Raw genomic sequence first — 14,648 nt, forward strand, 5'->3', positions numbered from 1 at the left:
AAACAAATAATATAATACTCGACACAAAATGCAACCACAGAACAAAATCGAGCATATTCAATCATCAAGAAACACCACAGGATAGCAAATACAGTGATGTGGTAACATAACATGAATGCAATTTTGAATTTATACAATTATTTTCATAGGACTCCTAACACACAAGGAATTTGACACTTTTTTAGGATAAGTTCTTGACATAACTGCTACATAATATATTTTTTCTAAATGCATTTTTTAAATATGTCATAACCATACTTAGTCATAACAACAAACACGATTGTCTTTTTTATTCTCTACAAGACCATTTACATCCAATTGTAATTGTACATTTTTGGCCTTTAAACATACAAAAATTGATCAAACATGTTCAGGCAGTTACCATAGCAACCGCACAATTGTGAAACTGGATGTTTATTTCAGTATATCTCAATTGTGAGAACATGTTTACCAATTTTACATATGACATATCATTTCCAAATGGTTTGATTCTTACAGAGAATGACTCTCAATGATTGAAACAGGTATTTGAGTGTCCAATAATCATACAAAGTCGACTGTACATTTAAACACATTATTGATGCAATAGGTTTTGTATGATATCATTTGTGATCTGTTTTGTTTTTATTGTTATAAAAGTTTTATCAAACAACCGAGTGTGATAATTAATCTTAAGTTATGAGGAGGGTTGGGATCTCGCTAACATGTTTAACCCCGCCACATTCTGTATGTACGTGCCTGTCTCAAGTCACTAGCCTGTTATTCAGTGGTTGTCGTTTTTTATGAGTTATATATATGTTTTTCGTTTATTTTTTGTACATGAATAATGCCGTTAGTTTTCTCGTTTGAATTGTTTCACATTTGTCATTTCGGGGCTTTCTATAGCTGATTATCCAGTATGGATTTTGCTCATTATTGAAGGCCGTACAGAGACCTATTATTGTTAATTTCTGTGTCATTTGGTCTTTTGGAGAGTTGTCTCATTGGCAATCATAACACACCTTTTTTTTTATATTTAACAGATAAAACATGATATATATTCGTTCATTCATACATTTCATCTTTTTCGTTGTAGATGATGTGTTGTTACTTCGTACTGGCATGAAAATACGGATTTTTGTGTTATTAAAATTTGCTGTTACAAAATATTAGAAATTGTTATAAATTAAGGAATGTATCTCCCTCATGCAAAGCTCTGATTCCTTTCACGGATTTTGCTATACTTTTTGGACCTTTTGGATTATAGCTCTTCATCTTTTATATAAGCTTTGGATTTCAAATATTTTGGCCACGAGCATCACTGAAGAGACATGTATTGTCGAAATGCGCATCTGGTGCAAGAAAATTGGTACCGTTAATTTTATTACTACCACTGGGTCGATGCCTCTGCTGGTGGACTATTAGTCCCCGAGGGTATCACCAGCCCAGTAGCCAGTACGAACAGTACTTCGTACTGGCATGAAAATACGGATTTTTTGTGTTATTAAAATTTGCTGTTACAAAATATTAGAAATTGTTATAAATTAAGGAATGTATCTCCCTCATGCAAAGCTCTGATTCCTTTCACGGATTTTGCTATACTTTTTGGACCTTTTGGATTATAGCTCTTCATCTTTTATATAAGCTTTGGATTTCAAATATTTTGGCCACGAGCATCACTGAAGAGACATGTATTGTCGAAATGCGCATCTGGTGCAAGAAAATTGGTACCGTTAATTTTATTACTACCACTGGGTCGATGCCTCTGCTGGTGGACTATTAGTCCCCGAGGGTATCACCAGCCCAGCGTACTGGCATGAAAATACGGATTTTTTGTGTTATCAAAATTTGCTGTTACAAAATATTAGAAATTGTTATAAATTAAGGAATGTATCTCCCTCATGCAAAGCTCTGATTCCTTTCACGGATTTTGCTATACTTTTTGGACCTTTTGGATTATAGCTCTTCATCTTTTATATAAGCTTTGGATTTCAAATATTTTGGCCACGAGCATCACTGAAGAGACATGTATTGTCGAAATGCGCATCTGGTGCAAGAAAATTGGTACCGTTAATTGTATTACTACCACTGGGTCGATGCCTCTGCTGGTTGACTATTAGTCCCCGAGGATATCACCAGCCCAGTAGCCAGTACTTCGTACTGGCATGCAAATACGGATTTTTTGTGTTATTAAAATTTGCTGTTACAAAATATTAGAAATTGTTATAAATTAAGGAATGTATCTCCCTCATGCAAAGCTCTGATTCCTTTCACGGATTTTGCTATACTTTTTGGACCTTTTGGATTATAGCTCTTCATCTTTTATATAAGCTTTGGATTTCAAATATTTTGGCCACGAGCATCACTGAAGAGACATGTATTGTCGAAATGCGCATCTGGTGCAAGAAAATTGGTACCGTTAATTTTATTGTTACTGTCCTGATTTCACTAAAATTAACTTTACAGTATTCATCCAATTGTACTGCAACAAACATTAATTGCAGATGTATTCCACTTACAGATGGACTTTTAGCTGACTGTTCTAATTAAGGATTACTAGGTTCACCTCAGTTTAAGGAAGAAGTGAAATATGTCAATCTTAGTTGTAACGTTTTAATAAGTTTACCAAGCGATGCACTCCTACCAGCAAATTTAGAATTTCTAGATCTGTCATCTAATAGAATATCGAATTTATGCATCATTACAAAATCTGATCAGTCTTAATTTGTCGAATAATCAGTTTTCCTTAGACAGTAATACATACTTTCCAGGAGTGTTTAGGAAGTTATGTGACCTACAAATATTAGATATTTCTAATAATTTAAATGAAAATAAAAGCTACTTTTGCCCTGACGAAGTATTTATGGATCTAAGTTCACTGAAAAAGTTGACCATTGACGGTGTTAAAAACGTGTCATTTGGAAGCCAATTTTCTGGTCTTCATAACTTGACTAGTTTAAAAGTAACAGGTCTTGCTGCACGGGGTACAATACAGAAAGACATGTTCCAACACTTCCCATTCATCAGATTTCTAGATCTTTCGTCTAGAACAGTACGGAGGTATATAGAAGATTTTTCAGGAAACGATTAAAAACCTTTCACATCTAGAAGTTTTAGATATATCATACAATCCTAGACTTGGTCTGTGTGGATTTCGAAATGTTACTTATGATCTTTCGTTTACAGCTATTCAGATATTCAAGACTCAATATCTTTAATGCGAACGAGGTGGAAGTTCCTGGTTGCTAACGATATAAAACCGTTAAATGAAACAAATCTATTGGAACTATACATCGATGGAAATAATTTAGATAAAGCAGAATTAACAGCTAAATTATTTTTTTCCCAGTTCCTTGAGAGTTTTAAGTGTGACGGACAACAGATGGGTTGTCGATGAATATGCTTACTATCATACTTTGATCAATTTGAATAGTCTAACAACGTTTGATGCAAGCTTTCAAAACAAGCACCAAATGTCACAAACACACAATTCTGTTAACTGTAATCATTTGGAATCTTTAAACTTATGCAATGTTTTTGCTACAGAATGCAGAATGAGACGATTATTGACTTACATGTAGAATCTATTACTCGTAAACAAAAGATACCAACAAAACTCATTAAAACAGTAACGTCATGTAACAATATTTTGTCAGATTACACTCTTGCAGAAATACCACCAAATGTGAAGACAGTTGTTCTTGGAAATGCAAGAATAGGGTATGCTATAGTTCCTATATATTTCTCAAATAAATCGATAAGAAAATTGATTCTTTAAAATAATCAGCTATATTCATTCAATGGACCAATGTGCAACTTGACAAATCTGGAGTATTTAGACCTTTCAGGAAACCGCGGGTCAGAAATAATACCCTATGAATTTGGAGCTCTGCCAAATCTTAAAGTTTTATTGCTTGATAACAATGTTCTTGGCAACTCGTTTATATTTCAGAAGTACGATCAATCTCTATCTAAGAAAACCAAACGAATTTAGTTTCATTAAATATGTCATCAAACAGACTTTCAGTTTTGTTTCCATTTCATGTCTTTTGATAAATACCCATGCAGTTATAAAGGGAGAAAGTACACCATAACGGACGTAAATAACATTTTAAGGAAAGATTGTTCCTCCTATGTTGGACTATGTGCTATCCGTGATTTTGATCGTATCCTTTATAGTTATATTTTGTTCATTGCTAATCTATCGCTTCCGTTGGAAAATTCGATATTGGTATTATGTTATGAAAGGAGCATACGGATATCATCGTGTTGAAACTGAGGATCATTATCAGTTCGACGCTTTTGTGTCATACGAAGTCAGCAATCGACACTTCCCTAAAGATGAGATGGTGGACTACCTGGAAAAACAAAGAAATTTCCGCTTTTGTATACATCACAGAGATTTTATTGCAGGATGTGGAATAGCTGAAAATATCACCAATGCTATCCACAACAGCAGAAAAGTACTTACTAAGTATTTTTTAAAATCCAAATGGTGCATGTATGAATTTAATATTGCTTTGATAGAAATAACTACCTCAAGGCATGATCAGAACATGGTATTTATGCTTAAATTAGGTCGAGTGCATGCAAAAAAGATCCCCTCAGAAATCATGTACATACTAAAGGAGGATACGTATATAGAATATCCCGAGAACAAAGACGATAGAGGTATATTCTGGAATGATTTTGCCGACGCCTTAGATTCATAAACGATACAATAGCAATGTCTTATAAATAGGGTCCATTGACATTGATAATAAAAGATTTAGTACGTGGGAATAACTTACTATCAATCGGCTGAAAAGTCTTCGAGATCATATATTTGTAAATATGGGACATTGTACGGTGTATATGTGTTTGAAGTTTACCGAGTCGAAATTGGACGTTAAAAATAAACAAAATAATCGATATGTACATAGAAATAAATAATGATAGACATAACAAATCAACTCAGTTATGACATTTAACTCGTCTTCCCTCGTTGTGTCGAAGTCGAAGGGACCGGAAAAAATATTTGACTCATCCGAGGATCGACTCATTCGAGGTCGCGTGTGTCATTATACATTTGGAATGCATGGAATACGGTATGAGATTTGCGTAAACTAGATTCTTTGAACAGTGTAACTTTGTTTTTTCGATAGGACACATATTGATTGTGTTTTAAATCTCCATTTTTGATTTTCATAAAAGTTATACACATAAGTATAGATACAAATCATGCACAAATAAAATTAATTCATAGTCAACACAAATATTTACAAATGTAAACATTATAAATTATGAACGAAATAGGTCTGAACAGTATCTGATGAGTTCGTCTGCTTTATACCAGGCATAGATTACCTTAGCCGTATTTGGCACAACTTTTTGGAATTTTGGATCCTCAATGCTCTTCAACTTTTTACTTGTTTGGCTTAATAAATATTTTGATAGGAGCGTCACTGATGAGTCTTATGTAGACGAAACGCGCGTCTGGCGTACTAAATTATAATCCTGGTACCTTTGATAACTATTTACACCACTGGGTCGATGCCACTGCTGGTGGACGTTTCGTCCCCGAGGGTATCACCAGCCCAGTAGTCAACACTTCGGTGTTGACATGAATATCAATAATGTGGTCATTTTTACAAATTTCCTGTTAACAAAACTTTGAATTTTTCGAAAACTAAGGATTTTCTTATCCCAGGCATAGATAACCTTAGTCGTATTTGGCACAACTTTTGGGAATTTTGGATCCTCAATGCTCTTCAACTTTTGACTTGTTTGGCTTAATAAATATTTTGATATGAGCGTCACTGATGAGTCTTATGTAGACGAAACGCGCGTCTGGCGTACTAAATTATAATCCTGGTACCTTTGATAACTAATTATAGACAGTTGGTATTCCAATGGGTACTAATTGTGAACCTCTACTGGCTGATTTGTCGATGTACTCGTGTGAAGCAGAAATTATTCAGAACCTTCTTAAAGACAGAAAGAAAAAGCACCTAGCGAAATTCGTTAATCTTACTTTTCGATATATTGATGATCTCCTATCATTGAATAACCCATTTTTCAGCCAATACTTACATCTCATATATACCAGTGAACTTGAAACTAAGGATACTACTGATACTAGAAGGACTGCTTCATACCTTGATCATTTCCTCAATATTGACACAGATGGACAACTTCACACGAAAATCCATGATAAACGGGACGATTTCAACTACCCAATTAACAATTTCCCATTTCTCAGCAGTAAGATACCATCTGCCCCTTAGTATGGTATTTACATATCTCAGTTGATACGTTATGCTCTTGCATGTTCTTTCTATACGGACTTCATATATAGGAGTGTGCTTCTAACTCAGAAACTGCTCCAATAAAGTTATGAGGAGGACAGATTAAAAACGACACTCCGTAAATTTTACGGACACCATCACGATTTGGTTGATCGATACGATGTGTCTTTTTCTCAACTAACTAAGGACATTTTTACCACGTGTTAGATTGTGGTTTGTCATTTAGTCGTCTGATCTTTTAATTACCGAACGTGACTTATTCCCGATTGTGACTGTTTTGCTGAATTTGAATTAGCATTACTAATAGACGTGTCACGGAACTATTCTATCCAAAATTCATGTATTTAGTTTTGATTTTATATGTGTTATTCTCATCGAATTTTGGCAAATGTCTTATCGCTTGTATTCTTTTCTGTTGTATTCGTATGTTATGGTAAAGATAATAGTAATTAATCACCCAGTTATTTATTAGATTTTAGTTTGGGTCAACTAAATTTATACGATATATGTGGTTCTTTACAGTTTGATTAAGAAGAAACACCAACATAGCTAGATTAAACAATTTATTATACAAATACTACAATTTTATATAAATATAAAGTATTTAAATTTGCATTGTTATTAATAAATGTTATATCAGTATTACAAACCTAATATTGAATGCTATCCTAACTCGGCTGTGACTTTTTGTGTGCTAGTTTAGATTGTTTTATGTATTCGTATTTATTCTGTAGTTAGTCACCACTTCGGTGTTATCATGTATATCTATTATATAGTCGGTTTTATAAATATCTGTTTGCAAAAGTATGAATTATTCTAAAACAAAAATAAGTATGTTCTTATCCCGGGCAGAAAACCTTAGCCCTATTAGGTACAACTTTTTGGAATTTTTGGTCATCAATGCTCTTAAACTTTGTACTTGTTTTGGCTTTCGAACGTTTTGGATTTGAGCGTCACTGGTCAGTCTTGTGTGGACGAAACGCGCGTCTGGCGTATTAAATTATAAACCTGCTACCTTTTGATAGCTATTTTGCGTGTGCTTTTCTGTCCTATATGTTCTCCCATTTATTTGTATTGTAGTCCTGTCATGTAATGTTGTCATTCTAATAGTATATTTAATATTGCTATACAAGCAGGAGGTTTAGCTAGCCACAAAACCAGGCTAAACCAACAATTTCTTCCCTAAAATGTCCTGTAATAAGTCAGGAAAATGTTCATTGTTATATTATAGTTCGTTTCTGTGTGTGTTACATTTTAGTGTTGTGTTTCTATTGTGTCGTAGTTCTCCTCTTATATTTGATGTGTTTCCCTCAGTTTTAGTTTGTAACCCGGATTTGTTTTTTTCTCAATCGATTTATTAATTTCGAACAGCAGTATACTACTGTTGACTTTTTTACATTAAATTATCATGAATTTATTATAATTGTTTTAAACTTTTGTATTATGTATTAAAATTAATTCTTACGCTTCATTTAATCTCGGCTAGGGTAATTTAAATTCGTTTCGTTTTTATCTGTTGTAAAATAGACACACCTTACATTATGAAAATCTTCCTTACATTAATAAGCTCTTAAAATGAATATGCTACAATTCTGTGAAAATAATTAGTTTTTAACAAATAATCATGAATTTATGAAAAAAACGGCATTTTTTACGGTTGATAAATTCATTGTTGACTTTCAATAAAATTGATACAAATAATCTTCATACGTAATCAAACTCATGCCATTTTACAAAAGAGGGGTTCATGTACTATTTTTCAAGTTTAACCAGTTTAAATCAGAAAAAAAACAGTCAAACTGCATAATTACCCGGTTATATCAACGTTAGCAACTTCATTGACTCCCCTATAACAGTATCGATACATCAGTTCTTAATACAACAGTGTGGTAGAAACAGTAATGTGGTTCCTATTGTCCTGCTTTCTTATTAGGTACATATACAAATGTGCAAGTGCATCAATCATCCATTGATAGGCCAATAAATCCTTTTTTTAACAAAAGAATGCACGTGAAATACATATACTACAAGTCGGAAAACATACACAAACAATGTATTGTTAACATGCATTAGAACAGAATATGAGCATTGATAAATGAATAAATAAAATCAACAACTCATTGTTATAAATAGCAGGACAATCAATATATAACCTTGTTCTTGTTCAGATCTTAACGTTATCTTAGTACTATAAACGTGACAGACTGTCATGTATATTATGATTATCGCTTCCGTGGTTTGAATTCCGCTAAGATGACGACTTTTGTAAGCTGTTTATCCTTGGTGATTTTTACTATAGGTAAGGAAGACGTAGGGATGTAGAATTCCGATAAGGTGACGAATATTGAATGATGTTTCAAGGCTTGGTGAGATTACTCTGGGTAAGAAACAGGTAGGAGAAAACACTGTATAGACTTATGGTAAGATGATGATTTGTGTATGCTGTTAGCCTCAGCTGTTATTACCCTACGTAAAGAACATGTAGGCATATATACTTCCAGTAAGAGACAACTTATGTATGATGTTTAGCCTTGGTTATTTTTACTTTAGGGAAGGAGGAATATCAAATTGCGTTAGGATGACGAATTTTGTGGCTTGTTCGGCATACTTATTAAGTAGTTTAATTCTAGTTGAGGAACTGGTATGAATATAGACTTGTGATAAGATGACGACTTGTGTTTGCTGTTTGGCCTTAATAAACCTTTCGCAGGATAAAAACAGGTAGGAATATAAACTTCCGGTAAGATGAAGACTTACGTATGCTGTTTAGCCTTTAAGGTGGCATGGTAGTATTTTCTGGCCCATAAGGGATAATTTTCACCACTATCTAACACTGCAAAAAAATCTACATTCACAGTTAACTGAAGTACTTTCGTTTTACTATTCAGAAATGAATTTGAATGTGTATCATGACCGTTCACTTTTTTTGCTATTTTTAAAAACCTAAGGCCACTAGCGCTTTTAGGTCTTTTATCATGCAGTGAATACACAATTTAAAAAAAATCGCAAAAATTCATTTTCATCTGTTTGTAAAATTATTTCATATTTTTCTACACCTAATTTATCCATCAGTTTGGGAAAGTGTGTTCAGTTGATACTGTAGTTTTGACCAATCACACTGTTCAGATACATTGACTTAGGTAGGGTACGCAAAAGAGCAACATAAATTCTGGAATGCAAATACTACCGTGCCACCTTAAATGAGTCTTTCACAAGGTGAGGATCAGGTTGAAATATAGACATCCGGTAAAATGACGACTTATGTATGTTGTTTAGCCTAAATGAATCTTTCTCAAGGTGAGGATCAGGTTGAAATATAGACATCCGGTAAGATGACGACATATGTATGCACTTTAGCGTTAAAATATCTTACGCAATGTGAGAAACATGTAGGAATATAGACTTCCGGTTAGATGACTACTTATGTATGATGTTTGATCATGTTTAGCCTTGGTGATTTTTATTCTAGTTTAGGAACAATCAGAGAGGGTAAGATGACGACTTCGGTTCGATTTCCGGTAAGATGACAACTTTCGCCACATTAATGAACTCTCGCAACAACTATGTGAAGGTGACCTGTTGTGTAACAATATTACTGCAATTATCCAACATGCTTTCCTTTTCAAGAGCTTGTCAAACTTATCCACAATTTGTCCTGATCCTTCAACGTTGAAAAAACCTAACTGTTAGATGCTCATGCTTTTTAAGTAAAGATTATTATATACACAATGTTGCGAGATCAAATAAATGGAACAAAGGTGTTTTTGTATCAACTCTTATATAACAAAATGAGGAGATTTTGCAAGATTGCCGTTGCGACAATTATCCATCTGAGTTAAAATGAAGTGGAGGTAAACAATTAATGGTCACCATGCATATACTTGTATGCGTGTATACTTTTAAATTCAGTCTTTGCTAACTGCATTCTTACTGTTTGCCTGTACATCTTATATCTATTATATACTTTTAAATTCAATCTGTGCTAACTGCTTTCTTACTGTATGCTGTCTTTTGATTTTAGCATGTACATTGTTTAATGTTTTTTTATTATCTGATTGATGAGTCACTAAAATTTAAATTATAAAATAGAAATGACATTTTCACTGATGTAGAACAATAAATGAATGATTCATGTGTATATTTTATTAGGAGTAACAGCAAATGGTCCTCGTCCTGCAAGACAAAATGCCAGAAATAGTTCAAATCGAGGCTCTAGGATAATTGGCGGAACGACATCACAGGCACATCAGTGGCCTTTTATTGCCTCCATTCAGTACCATGACGGTTATCATTTCTGTGGTGGTGTACTGATAGGACAAAAATGGGTTCTAACTGCTGCCCATTGCACGGAGGGAGCAAAGTAAATAATTTAGCTAGGTTCATTGCTAAGAATATTTTCTTCTAACAACAGTTGAACGTTTTTAAATTTCACAACGCGTTTTTTTGTAGAATAACCTTCATCGTGTACGCTCGTCATATAAATTCTGAAAAAAAAACCAAAAGAGTTAGAATAAAAGAAGTCTTATGTAAATTTTGCACAAAGAAGTTACAATCAACATTAAAGCACAATAACTAGAAAAATACATATAAATCGTATAGTTTTTTAGATCACAAATGTTGTTTTTTGGAATAAATTATGTGTTTTTTGTCTACGTGTACGCAATATTACATTGGCTATAACGAAATATATATCCTTATATGTACATCGTAGCATTTTGTAACACACCCTTTTAAACTTGTCAAATGTTAACACCGCCTATTCTCTCTTCTTTTTGAATTTTAAAACACTTGACAATCCTGTGCAATAATAATAATAATAATAATAATAATAATAATAATAATAATAATAATAATAATGAATAATGTTACTCTAAGGCGCTGTACATTCAGCATAGTAATACATGTATCTTCAGGTATGGAATCTGAAACAAACTTTTCGGGAACTTGTTTAAACTTCACGACCCCACAAATAAACCATTGCTTTATACCAAAATGGCTAAAATGGAATGTACTCTTCTAACTTTTCATTTGATAATAACGTCATTTCAAGACAAATAATTAAGGATTTAAAGATGAAAAAAGCACTGAAGGAGTTCATAATTTTTGTTGATAGTACTTATCTTTTATTTGTTTTCAAAACTTTGTTTTATAATGAACGGTCTGTATGTACTCCAGACGCGCGTTTCGTCTACAAAAGACTCATCAGTGACGCTCGAATCCAAAAAAAATATAAAGTCCAAATAGAGTAAAAAGCTGAGTAGCATTGAGGACCAAAATTCCTAAATATTTTACCAAATACAGCTAAAGCAATCTATTCCTAGGGTTGAAAAGCCTTAGTATTTCAAAAATTCAAAATTTTTGTAAACAGCTAATTTATAAAAGTATTAAAGCCTTCAAGCATTTATTGATTATCCAAACATCTGATATTTCACAAAAATATATGTAACAATTATACTGATTATTTTATTTAACAAAAAACTGCTTATGTAGACCTTAAAGGTGATGTTTATTATACGTGATGTGTGATTTTTCTTAAACATTAACGTTGATAAATATTTTACTATTAATTAGAAGTTTACAGGTTGTGAAATATGTAACTACCAAATTTCTTCGTTCACTAAATTCAGATCTGGTGATTTCCGTGTGGTACTAGGGGAGCATGTGATTGGTGTGGATGATAACACAGAGCAGACCATTAATGTATCAGTCATACATAATGTTAGTACACATAACATATCAGTAATGTACACTGAATAGTTCATCAATGTATCAACAAGACAAAATAAACAACGCAATATATATCCAATAACTTTTCTGTAATACAAACTGCCACAATATTTTATAAAAACACCAAAATGAAAAAAAAGAATGGTGTATTGAAACACCAAAAAAACATCGAGTATTACTCATTTCTAGAATTCAAAGGAATGTATGTTTTACCCTTTTTAACAAACATAACACAAGATGTAACCAGATGCGGATTTAGGGGGGTGGCAGGGGCCCGCCCCCCCCCCCCTTTTTGGGAAAAAATTGGTTGCTTATATATGGAATCACTGAAGCGTGACTGGATCGGCCCCCTCTTAGGCAGTCAGTGGGCCCCCACTTATGAAAATTTCTGGATCCGCCACTGGTAACATACTATGGTTTGATGGGTTTTACACCGAAAATAGTAGTATTGGTATTGCTTGTCAACATACAAGTGCCGAATACTGGTGTGTTGGTATCTTCGGGCACGAAACATCAACATGCAATACCATTGGTCAAGTCATTCTAAGATTTTCATTTGTTACATATAAGACGCGCACGTTTAGTCTTCACAGGTTTAACTGGAATGAAATCTATTATAAGGCCAAATCAAATACATATTACGAGTGTATCCAAAGAGTGAATTCATTAGTAGTTCTTAGTATCAGTTATACCAAGGAGGTAGACAGTTGTCTCATTGGCAGTCATACCACATCTTCTTTTTTATATTTAATAACGTTGCTGTATTAACAAGAATGATTCTGAATCTGTTACTCCTTGATTATACTTACAATCAGAACAAAGACCATACAATATTAAAGTATCAATACTAGTACTACATAGTTATTCATAATTGCGCTGAAATATAATATATGAAAACGTAAAATTAGATAAACAACTAACTATATCTAGTATGTTTAATGTTTTGGAGTTTGACGTCCATTAACTAATTTAGTACACATTTTAAGCTGAGACCCGCCTTTGAGTGCTGGATTTTCACGCTGTGTTGAAGACCAATTGGTTGTTTTCTGCTCTTTGGTCGTGCTGTCGTCTCTTTGACATATTCCCCATTTCAATTCTTACTTTTATATCTACAGAATCCGTTCTACAACCTACAAGCACCGGAGCATCTTTTCTACCTGCCTTACGACCTAACATTAATAGAGCTAGCACAACCTGCTGTACTGAATGGATACGTGCGAACGATAAATCTTCCAAACTCATGTGTAGGGTTTGATGGACAGATATGTAAGATCATCGGATGGGGAAGAACTTCGAGTAAGAAAATAAACCTTTGTTTACATTTCTCTTTGATTTAGAGTGTAAATGAAATGCTTTGCCTTTTTACAGTGATAGCAACACGGAATGCTTTTTCTGCTAACGTTTCTTTTAAGTTAATTTTATTCACAATGTCATATGCATAAAAAAAATTGTAAACAATTGTATATCGGGATGGTTATTGCTATATGTTGAAGTCATATATGATACAAAATTGCGAATTGTTAACGTTTCCTTGATTTTCCTATAGATAGCTTCCACCACTTTTTTATTAGCTGAAAGATGAATGAACATATTTAAAATTAATACCCGAAAACTGAAATGCTAACAGTTCATAAAAAAGTATTTACATTACTATATGCATTTGAAAATAACTTGTTAATGCTTTTGTTATACATATTTTGTGGCAGGAGCAAGTCAGACTATTACATTACAGGAAGGAGATGTTAATGTAATACCAATAGATGTCTGTAGGAACACGTGGGGTAGTTATGTTTATTATGGAAATCTATGCGTGTTTTCATGGGGAACAACTGCATGTCAAGTAAGTTGCCTAATAATTCATCAGTGTAATATGTATATTTTGTATTTCTTAGGGCTCTATTAAAAAATGTATTTGAAATATACCTTTTTTATGTTTTCAAAATACTACACTGAATTACCATCTGTGAAACAGCCATAGATGCCGTGGTATAAATTTTTCTTTTAATGATTGAACATGTCTCATGATGTCTATACTTAACATTATTTTTTAATTATTTTTTTCCCATTGAAACGAAACTGATTTAAAACGATTTCATTGAGGGATATCCATTTTTTGTATTTTAACTGTTGTTTTTTTGTTTTAGATAATGTAAGAATATCAATTTCCTAGAAACAATTGAATTATATCATTTCAGGGAGACAGTGGTGGTCCTTTGGCATGTCTCGGGACAGATGGGTACACGTTAGCCGGGATATCTTCATGGGGAGATATAGACTGTGGTGATTACCCCTCCATTTATACTCAGGTGGCTGAACATTTGGGATGGATCCACGATATCATGGACTACCACGGTTCTTCGTAATAAAAATATATATACATGGCTTAAAAAAGGACACGTTTCGATGTATTCCCTTAAATAATTATTGATCTTAATTGTGTACAATAAAATTGAGAACTAAAACTAGGAATGTGTCAAAACAGCAGAAAACAGCCTAAGGCGATCAATGTGTTGAATAATACTTTTAGTGTAGCTATCTTGATTTTTATCAGAAATATGCCTGTCTTACCATTAGTGAGACATAACGTATCGATCAACTTTCATATCATTAAGTTATGACTTAGATATGACAGACAACACTCAGCTACAATCACTG

General features: G+C 33.3%; 1 protein-coding gene across 1 annotated transcript; it reads left to right on the forward strand.

Moving 5' to 3' along the window:
- Positions 1-8,442: 8,442 nt before the first annotated feature.
- Positions 8,443-14,384, forward strand: LOC143084950 (chymotrypsinogen B-like). Its single transcript, XM_076261039.1, has 6 exons — positions 8,443-8,565; positions 10,416-10,626; positions 11,894-11,984; positions 13,109-13,289; positions 13,700-13,833; positions 14,189-14,384. The coding sequence occupies exons 1-6, from the start codon at positions 8,520-8,522 to the stop codon at positions 14,354-14,356; spliced, it is 831 nt and encodes a 276-aa protein (XP_076117154.1). The 5' UTR covers positions 8,443-8,519; the 3' UTR covers positions 14,357-14,384.
- Positions 14,385-14,648: the final 264 nt, after the last annotated feature.

The sequence above is a fragment of the Mytilus galloprovincialis genome, chromosome 8 (assembly GCF_965363235.1).
Source record: "Mytilus galloprovincialis chromosome 8, xbMytGall1.hap1.1, whole genome shotgun sequence".
In the NCBI taxonomy this organism is placed as follows: domain Eukaryota; kingdom Metazoa; phylum Mollusca; class Bivalvia; order Mytilida; family Mytilidae; genus Mytilus; species Mytilus galloprovincialis.

Excerpts from the sequence above, each read along its gene's own strand:
- LOC143084950 (XM_076261039.1), top strand. The coding sequence starts at position 8,520 with ATGACGACTTTTGTAAGCTGTTTATCCTTGGTGATTTTTACTATAG. Across the intron at positions 8,566-10,415 it reads CTTGGTGATTTTTACTATAG|GAGTAACAGCAAATGGTCCT; the intron begins GTAAGGAAGACG and ends ATATTTTATTAG. Across the intron at positions 13,834-14,188 it reads GGGGAACAACTGCATGTCAA|GGAGACAGTGGTGGTCCTTT; the intron begins GTAAGTTGCCTA and ends ATATCATTTCAG.